The 14943-nt window shown below is 49.8% G+C and overlaps 1 protein-coding gene and 1 long non-coding RNA gene across 2 annotated transcripts in view; one reads left to right on the top strand and one right to left on the bottom strand.

Annotated features, from left to right (window-relative positions):
• The window catches only part of LOC116666337, a 175226-nt gene that overhangs the window by 158763 nt on the left and 1520 nt on the right, over positions 1-14943 (top strand). The gene's annotated exons all lie outside the window — the stretch shown is intronic.
• RCN1 (reticulocalbin 1) lies at positions 806-13867 on the bottom strand. Its single transcript, XM_032488409.1, has 6 exons — positions 13271-13867; positions 8546-8739; positions 7374-7552; positions 5658-5718; positions 2846-3045; positions 806-1969 (listed from the first exon to the last, which is right to left on the bottom strand). The coding sequence occupies exons 1-6, from the start codon at positions 13522-13524 to the stop codon at positions 1862-1864; spliced, it is 996 nt and encodes a 331-aa protein (XP_032344300.1). The 5' UTR covers positions 13525-13867; the 3' UTR covers positions 806-1861.

Raw genomic sequence — 14943 nt, 5'->3', positions numbered from 1 at the left:
AGAAAAGGCCGGAAGATGGAGGCAGAGTGGAGTGAACAGCTGCAGCCAAGGAACGCCCAGAGCCCCCCGAAACAGGGAAACGCCTCCCCCGGAGCCTCTGGAGGGAGCACAGTCCTGCTAACACCTTGACTTTAGACTCTGGCCTCTAGACCTGTGGGAGTTTCTATGGTTATAAGCCACCCCCTTTGTGGTAACGTGTACAGCAGCCCTAGGAAGCAAAGATAAATGGCAATCCGTACAGACCGAGAAGAAAATAAAGCAGGGAAATAAGACAGGAACTCAAACGGGACTGCTATAAACAATGGAGTCGGAAAGCCCTGTTGAGGAAGTACATCTGAGTGACCCGAGGATGTGTGCCATGGGTGTTCTGAATCTGAAGGGAAAGCAAAGACAAATGACCCAACCTGGGAGTGAGCTTGGTGTGCCTGAGGACCAGAAGGTCAGTGGGGCTGCAATGGGAGGAGGAAGGGAGGGCTGAGGAGGTGATGCTGATGAGGCAGGAATGGACCACATCCTGCAGGGTCTTGTAGGCCTTGATAAGCAGCTCGATTTTCTTCCAATTGAAACCTGTCTCTGAAAGGTCTTACAGTTAAGATGACCTGCAGACTCCCTAACTAGCATAGAGATGTATATATTTATTAAATAAGTTAACATGAGCATGTTCTGAACATTCTAATAATTGGATTTTTTTTAAAATACAGAACTTTTATCCTCTTACTCATGTCCTCCCATCCCACTGTTAAAGTCTACATCACGAATGAATAATGTCGCGGAGAGTGTGTGTGAAGTCAGATACCACCAGACACAGTAGAAAATCCTCAGAGGGAGCCTTTATTTCATTCACTTTCTGCGTACAAGGCGGAACTGCAACCTGTAAAAGTCATTTCATCCAGTTCAGCCAATGGCTTGGAACATCACTTTGTCCTAAGTCCACAGTGTTAAGTGGTCCCGGGCCAGATCCGAGAGTTGCAGACTCCAGAGGACCAGATGAGACGGGTCCCCGAGCTCCTAGGGCCCCACACCCTCATTCCTATCAGAGATCAGAGAGGAGATGGATTGGATTTCTATTCACTTTTTCAAAGATCAGATCTATTTCATTTCCACATCAAACAAATGTTCTCAAGTATAATAAAGCATTTACCATTTTCCTATAGTTCTTCAAATGCCTGACACTCATCACATCTCCCTACCTTTAAAATTTCTTTCTTTTTCACATTACCTTTCTCAATTGCTTCTTATTGTAAAAAACAAAAATGAAAAACAAAGATAGGTAGATCTGTTGTGCATATTAGCAGGTCGGTACAGAAAAATGCATAGAGGTTTATCTACCATTTACAGTGACAGCTCAGAGGACAAAGTCAAGAAGGAAGAATCTGAAATAGCCTTGCTCTGAAAGAAGCCTGTGTAGGATGAGATACCAACTGTAGCTTAATAAGAATTCTCCCTCATCAATTATTTAACAGCGGCAAATGTAAAAAATCTGCAGTTAAAATACATAGCCGTCACTCCATATACTGCCCCCCTCCACCCACCCAACTTCTGAATAATAGGGCTTTTCAAATTATATTCCCCTTTAGTTCAGATTTCATGGAAAACGCTTTAAAAAGTCATGTTTTAGCAATGTATCCCCCCTAGAGTGCGATTTACCAAGATTTTAATGTGTCTGGAGAGAAATCTTACTAAAAGAATAGCGATGACCATTTTCCAGCAAACAGTGAGTGAAAAACAATCATAACCCCAAGCTGAGGTGGTAAACTTGCTTTTGGGGGGGACACAATTGCTGTAAATGAGACAACTGTAGCAACCATCCAAGACAATAAAGAAAGCCTGTGACAGTCTGTCTTATCAGGGTGTGCGTGCATCAAAGTTCATCATGGTTTTTTGTGAGATCTTCCCCGTAATTGGTGGCTTGGCTTCCAACAAACATGTTCCAGTTGTCCAAGATCTCCTCTTTAGTGAGCTTTTCATCCTGTAGGAGAGAGGGAACTGCTGTTACCGGAACTCTGGTAAATCTGAGTAATCGCTCAGCATGTTGCTCATACTATGTCATTGATTTGAAATACGTAAAAGACATTTCACAATTAAAAACCCACTATGGACCTCCTTTGTCTGCCATCACTGCCCTGTAAAACCCCAAACCAGAACAGCCTCCTGCTATAAAAGCTGTGCTAAAATATATCAGGAAAGTTCTCAAGGAATTCAGAAGCTAGAATCCAGTTATGCCTACACAGCTGGCATTCCCAAAAAAGTCCCCAATGAATTCTACTTCCGTTTATGTCCTGACTGCAAAATTTAACTGTCTCTCGAGAATCTGGAGCAGAGATCAAAATGGGAAGAGGCAGGACTTCTTTCTATACCTTGTTTATTTATTTATTTGGATATTTATCAATAGACACTGGTATCAGAGCTGGCACGGTGAGCTGGCCTGAGGATGCCTTGCTTCCTTCTGCCTGACATGTTTGGTAAGTACCTGCTGACTGAAGGAATGGATGAATAAACTCATCACTGAAGGAATGGATGAATAAATGGGCAACACATGGCACACGTCTTAAACCCATGCCTGCCCACAGCCAGCAAAGGTACTGGCTCTGCAGTCCTTGGAGATGGGAGTGCATGTAAGCGTGACCCACAGCAGACTATCCAGGAACTTCTGGGCCTACTGAGCTCACCGTGGGTTATGGCGGCATTGGCTCAAGTTCACAGGTCCCTCATGTAGGGCAGGAATGAGAGACGTCAATAAGAACACAGCCGCGTGGACCACGGCAAACAGCAAAGCAGCAAACAGAACCAATCTTATGTAAACTGTCTGCCTTCAAGGAATGATTCCAGAAGGCTGTGAAAGTACCTTGTTTTTGTCCGACTCATACACCAGGTGCCTGGCCTCGGCCTGTGCGTGGTCATAGTCTTGGGGGAGGATCCAGTGGCGAATCTCATCTTTGTCCAGCTTCCCGTCCTTGTTCAGATCCCGGAATTCATTAAACTGCTCCCGTTCTGACAGAACCCAGTCTGGCTCAGGGCTGTTCTCCTCGTGGGAAAACATATCGGCTGGAAGGGAAGGCTGTTCTTGGTTATGAAGGTGAGCAGGAAGGTAAGGCAATGAGAACCCAACTTCCGGCAATCAAGAGGCCCAACCCAACATCTCATGGGCGGTTTCTTGGGTAAATAATGCAATGATTTATCCACTGTGAAGGCTGCTAGTGGAATAGAAAAACTCTGCTTGGAGCCAGAATATGAATCCTGGCTCTTGACTTAGTTCAGTGTTGGGATTAAGCTGCCTTGTCTGTAAAATGGAGACAAGAATTTATTCATCAAAGGGCTATGATGAAGAGTAAATGGGACACTTCTGTGAAGGCCCTCTACAGCCAGCCTGGAACTGTACTGATGACAACTAATAATAATGACTGATACCAGCACTTTCTATGATCCAGATGCAGTAAAAAATACATACTTTTTTTTTTCCATTTGATATTCATTACAATCCTGTGAAGTAGGGGTTGTTACTCACTTTACAGATGAAAACACCAACGACCCCCAGCTAGGATGCGTTTGTAGCAGGCTACATGGCAACACGGATACTCTGCTTCCAACCCACAGTCTTAACCGCTGTGTTCACTGGGGGTGGTTACATCATTTCCAGAGGGCTTTCACATGTATCATTTTATTTCATCCTTATAGCAGTTTTATAAGATAGATGAATATCGTTATTTTACAAAGTGGCAGGGAAAGGAAAAAGAAGACAAAGTTTACCCATTGTTTGCTAGGTCACTAGATCTTCCTGGAAAAGAGAGATACCCTGTGGGCAATTTGTCTTTGATGGAAACACAGCTTGGACATATCAAGTGGGAGAGCAGATAGTGAATGAAAGAAAAAGAGAGGCAAGACCCTTGGTTCAACTACAAGATAGACCCACATCCTCCTATAAGGATGGGTACTGTGTATTCCTATTTTACAGATGAGGAAACTGAGGCTTATTCTGGGTGATTACACGACTCACATAGGGTCACACAGCTAGTAAGTGGGGGAGCCAGGACTCTTAATTCCAGTGCTCCTCTCACTACACCACATCTCCCCTGGGTTTCCACTCGTCCCTGCCTGCAGAGAAGGCACCCCTGTAAATGAAGTCACCTGCTAGACAAGTCTGGATATCGCATCTCTCCTGACTGCAGGTCACTCAGAATTCAGTTTTCAAGAACCGTGTCCCTACCTCCCTCTCTGCCAGTGTAAAGAATGGAAGGTATCTTTTAGGCAAAGCCACTCAAAGAGTTTTGCCCCCAAAGTTGCACGGTTTCAATGCAGATCAGGAGGAGGGCCTGGAGAGCACACACTTTTAATCAAAAGTGCTGTGTTGTTTTAATCAGTCAGCCTTCTCTGTCAGTCTAATTCCATCACCACTGTCAAGGGGTCCGAGGCCCTGAAGCTTCCCTCACATGCATGTGCACCAGGCATGAGGACGGCTCCACTGCCCGCACTGACGGCGAGACTGTCAGCATTTGTCATTCTACAGACATTGTGCCACCGCGATCGCTTTAATTACTGTGGCGAGAGCCACCTGTTAGCACATACACATGGAGAACAGTGTTTGGTTCCTCAGGCCAAGGATAATTCCTCCTGATTAGAAGAAACTCTTCTCTTCATTACTGAAGGCACTTGTTTTTGCTGGGGAGTGGGATGGGGGTGGCGAAGTGATGCAACCACAGGCCAGAGACTGATGGCAACGTGGGCTCTGGTAATTAACTGCCTCTCTTATGCATCTGCACAAAAATTATATCCGTCCCATCTCTCAAATGATTTTTCAGCTCTTACTTTAGTGAGACTTGGGAAAAGAGGAGCTATCACAAGAAGGCAGCCTGCAGTTGGGACCATGGGCCGAAGCACCGAAGTAGCAGCCGCTGAGGATGAGACGGAAATGTCCAGGCTGCCTTCTCCAGTCCTTCCTGCTTGGAGGGCCCTGGGCGGCTGGGGAGGGCTCTAACCAGCAGCGGCGGCTTCTGACCCACGTGCATTAATTTCAGCCTCATTCAGCCAGTGCTCCGTTACCTGAAAACACACTTCCTGATGTGGATTACATGGAGCCCTTCAGAACAAAAAGGCTAGGTACAGACCTCCCGATGGAAAATCAAAAACCAGAGGCACAAAACAGCTATAATATGGGGCAAGTGGTGCACTCTGTAAAAGGATTTGCCTCTCTGAGAAGGAATGCCTTTCTGCAGAGAGCCTGGGCATATAAACGGTTCTGTCGATCACAGCTCGGTCGACTCAGAGTTTCTAGGCCCTGCTGGCTAACAGTCTGTTTTAGAGTCTTTCCCCCGAGACTGCTCACTCTAGCTTACCTGCACATCTCTGGGATCTCCAATCCCCTTTTGCAAAGGTAGAGCTACACAGTGTGCTGAAGGGCACCTCTCAGAGTCGTGGGGCCAACGGCTGGCCAGCCTAGTGGGGAGGCCCGCCTTTTGGGCTCTTCTCCGCTAGGAATGCCACCTTGAATCTGTTCCACTAGGGCTGGCGTGACAAGTCCCTCCCACTGGGAAGTCACAGGAGTGACACCTACAGACTGGCAGCTGTTGCTAAAAGAGATATCTGGGGACACAGCCAGACATGTGGGTGGAGAAGTGTTGCCCAGTTGGGAGTGTGGAGCGAGACCCCAGGCCAGCACTCACCGATGTACTCATCCTGATCCACAAAGCCATCCCCGTTCTTGTCGATGTCCTCCAGAGTTTCCTAGGAAGCCAAGAGGGGAAGAGAACGCAAGATGGCTCTGCTGTCAGTAAATCTGCGAATTCTAACTAGTGTCCTCCTTTGTCCGGCTTTTATGGCTTGTCTTCTTACCTCCCTGAGCATTAGTTTCTTATCTGTTTAAAAAAATAGGCAATGGCTTCTGTCCTCTTCCCCCAACTCCACAATCTTAAAAGCAGAATATTCTCTGCAAATGAAAAGGTACCTATGAGCCCAGAGGTGCTCTGATGATATCAGGGAGCCCTGCAGGGCTGACCACCTCCACCATCCAGCCAGGTCACCCCCACACGCACACCCTGAGGGGCCCAGCTTGAGAACCAGTGGATGAACCATCACAAAGACAGATTCCAGTGCTCACTGGACTGTGAGCACCAAGTTGGTGTCAGAAAAATATGGAAGTGTGGACAATTAGAAAATATATCTGACTTCTGAATGTATAATACGTTCTGTATTTAGTACATCTGACTTCTTGCCTAGGTTTTTTGCTAGGGTGAGTAATTAAATGAGTTTCCTGTCCATTGTCACAGAAGCTCAAAAGCATCCTGAAGAAAACAGCCGGCCTGAGAACGGGAGCCGGTCCAGAAGCATGTGATCCCCTGTGGATGATTCCCCAGCTTCACTGTCTTCCGGCAAATTGAGTGGACGCTAGGTGGTAAACAGAAATGATTCTTAGAGCCACTGCCCAGTCCTTAGGGTCATGGTGGTCACAAGGATGAGGCACGAGGCAAGAGTGACCCCATCCACTGACTGATAACTGAAATAGTCCAAGCTGTTTGTGTCCCAGCATCAACACAGTTGGAACTAGCTCGGGGTATCTGCCCTGAAAACAGGGGATGCCATTTATTTTACTGTCGTGGAAAGTGAAGACATTTGGGACTCAAAAAGACACTGTGGAAAATAACTACACTCAGAGGCCTTGCCAGCCTAGCTGCCCCTCAAAGCCTAGGGTCCGATCCACTCACCCTCCAGAAATCCCTCCCCATTAAGGGAAGCATCCTTTCCAGCCGCAGTTTCACTTTAAGTTTCCATATGGTTTAACAATCCATTTCTGAGTCCTTTTCTGGTTCCCTCGTGGGACAACACTAGGTGCTCACTGGACCCATTTGCTCTTTCTGGGCACACAACTAAACTGTATCTCCCCGCCTCGCCACATGGAGGAAGAGCCCGCGGAACGTAAAAGGAAGGGATGCGTCATTTCCTGACCAGAACAGCAAAGGCGGACCGTGCCTTCTCCTCCTTCCTTCTCTTCTTCCTTTATCTCCAGCTGGCAGTGGCCAGGAGGACCTCGAAGCCACAGGATGGTGGATTGATAAGAGGGAAGTAGCCTGGGTGCCTGACCACACTTGGAGGAGAAACGCCCAGAAGATCCACCTGACTGGGACCACCTGCCCTGGACTAGGGATAGACGAGAACTACCCTTCGGTTGGGTTAAATGGCTAGGACTGGGGGCTGTTTGCCACAGCAGCTAACCTGCCCTGACCAGTCTCCTGGGTGGACAGGCACTCCAGGGCAGTCCACGTCAGAGCCCTTCTCCAACTCCCCTCAGGCTGAGGAACGTTCTCACTCTGGAGGCAGGGACAAGGTGTTGGTGCAGCTTTCGTCCTGCTCCTTTCCCAGCCCAGGCTCTTTAAATATCTTACCAAAACCACGATTTCCTTCATGTGCTCAAACTCCTCAGGGTGCAGAAAGGCAGTGAACTCCTCCCGGGTGGCTGTCTGGTCACCGTCCAGGTCTGCAGCCTTGAACCTTCTCTCATCACGTGGCAGCATCTTTTTAAAGGTCTGATGTTCTGAAGTATCATGAAACTCTGTGGGGTTTCCTGCAGGATGTGTGCAGAAACATTAAAATTAGGCAGCTGAGGAAGGCATTCCCTTCCCGATCACTCCTTCATGGCAAACGGTACGCATAAGACAAAAGGTCCTGATCTATCGAGTTCTTTGAAACATTTTCTTTCAGAATGCCTCTGGTGCCTGTCCCTCCGCACCCGCCTCTAGTCCAGGCCCTAATGACTTACTAGGGGTGTTATAGCAAGTGGTTAAAACATAGGATTTAGACCATATTAATGTCATACTTCTCTTTGCAAAACCTTGCTTTCATCATATTCTTTGTCCAGAACATACAGAGGCTCCCTCATACCCAGGACAGCTTGTCTAAATGTTCCTGCGAATCTTTCAAGGTCTCTCTTAATCCGGCTGAGGGTGTAGTGTGTGTCTTTGGTCCTCTTCATGCCTGCCCCCTGGAGATCTCTACCAGGCACCCAACGGGTCTGCACCCTGTGCCCTGCACACACGCCTCCATCATTCTTATGTCTTATGTCCACACCCTGTCCACTGCTGAATGCACTGCTGTACCTTTGCCCCTTTGGCTAACCCACCTTCCGTGCCCATCTCTGTCTCACCAGATATAAATCCATTCTTCAAGGCCCGGTTCCCAAACCACCTCCACCAGGAAGCCTTCCCAGGCTGTTCCAGCCCACTTGGTCCTTGCTATCTGAAACTCACAACATTCTAAAACTGTACCACAGACCTACTTACCCTCTGCTGTGTTCTCTAGGTGAAACTCTGAGATCCAGGTTGGGCAGCAGCCTAAGTCATTTTTTTTATTAGACCCTTGCCCCCTTCCACCTGCAAGTTCACTCAGAATTAAGCAACTCAGTGTATTCTTAGTAAGCAGGGCAGGACGTGACACAAGCAGGTTCTACCTAGGAGGCTGTGACATCGCCCTGAAGGGGGTGGATATGATGAGAGCAGTTTCCCACAAGAGGCTTGTTACCGGGCCCCAGCTGTGTAATCGCTCCTGCAGCACCTCTTACCTAGGTAGTAACCATACGTGGCTTGTTTGTACTCTTCCCAGGAAATTTTATCGTCTTTGTCCCGATCATAATCCTTCCAGACTTTAGCGACATTATCGTAGATGTATCTTTTCTGCACCCGTTTGATCCAGGTTTTCAGCTCCTCGGTGGTGACAAAGCCATCGCCGTCACTGTCGATTCGATTGACAATCTTCCTGTAGTTAAAAACAAACAAACAAACAAAACCCCCCGCAAGGCTATTATCAAGGCTCGTGTGATCCTGATCCAGAAAGAGATCAAACACCTGCAGAATCTAAAATGCATAAACACTCAAATAAAATCAATGATCCGACGATGCTGGAAAGAATCTTAAAGTTTACCTTCTCCAGGGGCGACATGCCTTCCTCCCGAATCAGTGCCAATGGCAGACCCCACTAGGGGATCATCATGCCCTTCTGTCCTGATAAACTTTGATGTGGCCTCAGAATCCTTCTCAACACAGTCACTGCAGACTGATGCTACCAACTGGCTGAGCTAATTTGGGAGATGAAACCTAGGTCTTCCCTGATGTAGTCCAACTCCCTCATTTAGAGTAATGGAAACTGAGGCTGAGAGCCATTGAATGCCTTTTCCAATACAGGTAGTTATCTGGTACAACTGGGGTAAGAATCCATGTCTTGTGGCTCTAGGCCCAATGCAGAAGGTGCAAGGTTCTATAAACCAACCAAAAAGTAAGTGAGATTTTTTTTTCTTTTTTTAAATCTTACCACTTTGGATTCAAAGACTTGAAACTTAAAGCAGGAGGAGACCCGATCTTGTTGGACGAGGCAGAAAATGTCGGGGATGAAAGAGCCTTGACATCGCGGAACGTGGTCAGGAAACTTGACCAGCTGAGCAGCTGCAGGAGCCTAACCCCCTGCTCTTAGGGTGAAGACCCCGATGTCCACTGGCTCCTGTGCCGTAGCTGGCCCAGGTCCCAGCGATTTCCTGCTGGACTTCACCCCAAAGCCCCGTACAGAGCAAACTTCAGGCTAGGAACTCAACAGTGCCCCTCTCTAGGCCAGAGGGTCCCAAGCTAGGGATGCCGTCCCTGAAGGGAGCCTCAAAGACACCCGCAAGCTATTTCCAACGTTTAAGAAACTTTTACCATAGTCATCCATTTACCTGGGACGAGGTTATACAGGCTAATTAGGGATTTGTTTCTTTGCTTTGGGCTGGAATTTTATCAACTCCAACTTTTTTTTTTTACTATGGACAGGAGTTCTCATTGGCAGTTACTCTTTGATCAACTAGATCAACAAGAAACGGGAAATGAATTCATTAGTACTTAAGTCTCCGTCTCCTACCCGAGCCTGGGCGGCCCAAGCTCCTCTGTCTCAGGAAGGTGTAAACGTTACTAACAGTTTTAACTTGTCCCTTCACTTGCAATTTTATCAGGTCTCAAGGCTTAAAGACTAAACCTCAAGTATCTTGCTTCCAGGAAATCACAGCCACACAGCAGAATCCTTTCAACATTGTGCAGTGCGCAGCCTACCTACTACGTGCCAGGCACTGCTCCAGTCCTGGGGACACAGCGGTGACATGCCCAACAGTTATCCAAAGCCAACCGAGGGACAGAGTCTCAAATCAGCAGAGGCCGAACGGTGTCGGACAGTGTATATGACCTGTTTTTGTGGCAAGGACAGCATCTAATTTATGCCAAATAAACATCCAGGATGTAGCTCAGCCTGAAAAATAGCAGGAGCTCAATAAATATTTGTTGGAAGCATAACTACAATCTTAACTTCTCTCTTTAAAAATCTCAAACTTGAGCTGTAGGGAAAGGCGGCTATGATGTAGATGAACAGAACGCTATAATCAACCTGGATCCTAGTCTTGTGTGATCTTAGGCAAATGACTTGACTCTCTGAGTCTCAGTTTTTCCATCTGTAAATTGGAACACCTACTTTACAAAGAATGTTGTGAGGAACAGAGGAGAGAAAAGTGCGTCTTTCCTCACTAGGGATGATAATCCCGATCCTAGGTGGATGGAGAACCCAACCAACAGGTAACAGGTAACAGAAGGAAGCAAAGCATCCAGGGAGCCTGGAGATGCACTGTCAGCCGCTAACGAGGCTGCCCTGCTCTGCTCCGCACAATGGCTACCACATGGGATAACGGGCCATGGGTGTCAAAAGAGGCCAGAAATCGGGGTCTGTATGTGAAATTGCTCCGATGTTAAAATGTTGGCAAGTGATTTACTTTCTAAGGCTGTGCGGCGCATTTGTGACTGCATGAGGCCTGCGGGTCCCCACATTACAGCCCGCTGGCCTAGGTGTCTCCAGGAGCCTTAGTGCTGTCACGTTTCAGATTCTATGGGCAGATGATGATGACAAAGTTGCCTGGATCCAGCCAAGCCCCTCCCTCTGCAGCCCAGACTGGGAGGGGACTGCTGCACCAGGAGCTGTGGACAGAGAGGCAGTTTTTCACGCTCAGCCCGTCCCCTACCGCACCCATCATTTCCAACCCTCCAACCTCCCCCGCCTCTAGCCCGGATTTACCTTATAGGTGAGTGGTGTGTCCGCTACCCACATAGTGGCTCAAGCCAGACACCCAGATGTCACCCTCAATTCCTCTCTCCCCCTATCCCCCACGTTGAGCCATGAGCCAGCACATGGGTTCCACCTCCCACATGGGTCTGGGTTCACCCTTGCCTGCCTGCCTGGTTCAGGAACACATGGCCACCCTCTGCCCTCAGTCCCCCTTTCCATGCCTCAGTTACGTTCTCTGCCCTACTGCCACTCCCACTGTCCTGACAAGTTTTGGGGATGATGACATTCCCACCAAGTCCAGGATAACATCTAATCTCTACCTCATAGAGGTCCTTCCCGCTCTGCCTGTGGCCTCCTCTCCACTCCCACCTCCCACTTCTGCCCTGTCCCTTTATTGTCCCAACAACCCTCAGTCCCGAGAACAGATTTCAAAGCCTGTATAAGCAGACTGCTCCCTCTTCAGGAATGCCTTCCCCTGCTTGTACGCCTGGTAACCTCTGAGTCATGCCACAAGCTCTGATCAGGTGACATCCCAAACCCCCAAGCGCCCCCTCCAACCTGAAACCTTAGGGGCTTCTTCTGGATATGATCGCTGTGGTTTTTACATCACAGCAAGAATGTGTAGTGTCTGCCTGCATCTCTCTCCTCCACGTATGATTATAAGTACTTTATGGCCTAGAGCATAAGGTTTTATCTTTGTAGTTGTCAGGTATCTAACACAGTGCCTGGCATACTGTAGCCATTCAAATGTCTGTTATATAAATAAGTGAATGAAGTTAAGGTGTTCATCCAAGGGTCAAATGTAGACCAATTCCATCACCACCTGCTCTCACCACTAGGCTTACTTATCATGAGGAAGGCATTAAACTGGAAGCCTTAGGACTGCAAACTAGAGTTCCCTACTCCAATTCCCCAAACCTCTCCTCTTCCTTCTCCCTGGTAACACTGCTGCAAATGGCTGCCACCCAGGGCCCCAGAATAAATCAGCCTCCGAGTGTCTCAAAGCAATACAATAGACCGAACTCATCAATGGCCCCCATTGTTAAGGCCCAAACAAGAAGAGAAAGTACTTCTCTGCAAAAAAAAAGGTGATTGTTGGGAGGGGACTTTGAAGTTCAAAGATCTTTTTATCAGAGCAGGCAGATGGTGCACCTTCACAACAGGTATAACTGAGCCTCAAATTCTAACCAACCACGCTGGCCTTTGGCGGCCGCCATCTGCACAGGGATAGCTGTGTTCTTTTTCTATGTAGCAGAAGAGGAAGATCCTCCACCCCCAGGAACCAGATTACTGGAGGCCTGGTGCCTAGCAGGCAGGGCTGCCTCCCCAGCCGGGTCCCCATCTGGGATCAGGCTGGCCTCTATGGGAAGGTTTGCAGACACCTTTACACAATGCTCAGGTGTCTCCCCAGGGGCTGTGGAGAAGCGGGTGCACTGAGATGTACCTAAGTTTTGCTTCCCAGGTTTGGTTCTTCACTCAAATGCCTTCAGCAGTGAAATTCACAATCTGCTACCACACCACCCTCCAGCTTTTGCCCTAGGTTGCCAAAGGACTGTGTTCCTCTGCTGACATCGGAAACTGCTGGAAACAGAAACGAGGGGACCAATTTCCATTCCGACTCCCCATCCCTATCTCCAAATGCCCTCCCTTCTTAACAACAAGATTTTTATACCCCTACTTCAGATTTATGGGCCGATTAACCAGAAGACAAGAACAACCCAGTCCTGGCCCAGGGGCACAGGCCAGGAATCAAGCTTCTCCTTCGTCTCCCCTTCATCTTTCATCCATTAAGGATCATCTTTGGGACCTTAGCAGTGTCTCATGCCCTCCTCTCCTGGATTGGGGACAGAAGAGAGGAACAGGGAGGGTGGGGAAGAACTCATGTCACTAAAAGGCCACCGTGGACAAATTCTTCTTTTATACACTCTCCCCTCCCTTCTGATGCAACCCAGGGGAGGGGGCGGGCCCTGGTCGTCCTGGCTCCCGCGCCCGCTGCCACGTTCTCGCCTCCACGCGGGAGGCCACTCCGCCCTGGCGCGGCGGCGCTCTCCACGCAGGGTCCCGGCGCCCTCGGGCAACTTTGCTCCGGCCCCGCATGGGCCCCTCCCTCGGGTCCGCGCTCCCGATTTCGCTTTCGCTTTGCGGCTCGCAGCCCGCGCGGCTCCCGCCCGAGTGGCCCCGCGGGCACCTGCGGCGCCCCCGAGCGCAGCCTCACCCCAGCCTCTCCTTGCTCTCCTCCGAGGTGAGCTGGTCGAAGGTCTTGGAGTCCTCCTTGCCCAGGAAGGCCTCGTGGTCGTACTGGAAGCTCTGGTTGTCCTCGGGCGGCCGCTCGCCCAGCTCCGAGTCGGGCCGCACCACGCGCTCCTTGCGCACGGTGGGCTTGGCCCGCAGCGCCGGGGGCGCCAGCACCACCGCCAGCAGCAACCCCAGGGCCAGCTCCAGGCGGCGACCGCGGCCGCCGCGCGCCATCGTCGGGAGGAGAGCGGCCCGCGGGAGGCACCGATCGAGCGACGAGAGCTGCGGCTGGGGAATGGGGGCTCCTAGCGCGCGCGGCGGCGGCGGCGGTGGGGCTGGAGCCGGCGCAGGGAGGGTGGGGACGGGCCAGCCCCTCGGCCAGCGCCCGCCCCGTGCCAGAGCGGAGGGGCGCGCCCCGGGCGGCGGGCAGGGGAGCACCGGGCGGCCCCGCTCACGCGCCCATTGGCCGCCGGGTTGCGAGGGGGAGGCCGGGGCCGCGGGGCCTCGGAGCCACGTCGCCCGCCGTGGTGGTGGGCGCGGGGCTCGGGTTTCGCCTCGGCCCCTCCCCGAGATCTCGTCGCGAGGGGCGGGCCCAGGCTGTCTAGGCTGGGGACTGGAGGGCTCGTAAGAAGGCCGGGAAGTTCTTTGTCAAGCAACAGATGTTCGGGGTAAAATTCCCTCTCTTCCTCCAGTTCCGGAGAACTGAAAAGAGGAGGCGCTGCTCCTCCTCAACTTCCAGCTGAGAGCGCGAATCTCAGCCCCGGACCCCGCCCCAAGATGTGCTCTTAAAACAAATTCGACCCCATTTACCCAAACTTGGAATCTGGTTACAAACACAAGAGATTTGAAGGAGGTGGGCGAGGTCCCCTAGAAACAAGGGTCGCAAACTCACGTCTGGAGGAGAGCCAAGCAGGTGACTTAAATATGACCGAAGGACCATCCAAACTGAACAGCCCTGTGCACTCCAGCGGCCAGGAGAAGTGCAGGCCTCAAGCTGGCAGATGGTCTCAAACGAAATCAGGATCTTGGATGTCTGTTTTCATTTCTAAAGGGTAGCAACTCACTTTGCAAAAGCACTACATGTCTTAAACAGATCTTATCTGTACACTGAGTCCAAAGTAATGCTACCAATATAGAGATGCTCTGTAGAATCTTATGCAGCGATGGAAACGTTCTATAGCTAGGCTGTCCCATAGGGAGTGGTTACTGAGCACACTTGACAGGTAGCTAGTGTAACAGGCATTGAAAATTCAAATTTAATTCAAAATTAAATTTAAACTTAAATAGCCACATGTGGCTAGTGGCTATCATATTGGACAGTGCAGGTAAAGCAATGATTCTTTTTGTGTTACAGCCTTTTGAGACTCACTGAAAGCCATGGACCTTCTTACAGAAAAATGCACACACAGCTACTGGCCTAGATGTTTGATTAAAGTGTCAGAGGATTCATGGATCTTCTGAAGCCCCACTTGTGAGCCTCCCTAGTAAATTAAACCTGTGGTTGAAGGGGAGCCCACCCCCACAGCCCTGGACAGCTGTACTCCCAGAGCTTTTCCTCCATCTTGCTCCATCCCTCATCCCTGAGCCTCTAGAAAAGGTCACTGGGCTTTGCTTCCTGCTTTTACAATAAGGATGTCAGGACATTATCAACAA

The sequence above is a fragment of the Camelus ferus genome, chromosome 10 (genome assembly GCF_009834535.1).
Source record: "Camelus ferus isolate YT-003-E chromosome 10, BCGSAC_Cfer_1.0, whole genome shotgun sequence".
NCBI classification, from domain to species: domain Eukaryota; kingdom Metazoa; phylum Chordata; class Mammalia; order Artiodactyla; family Camelidae; genus Camelus; species Camelus ferus.
Note: the sequence above shows the minus strand (reverse complement) of the source record. Positions and strands in the feature narration are given on the sequence as shown.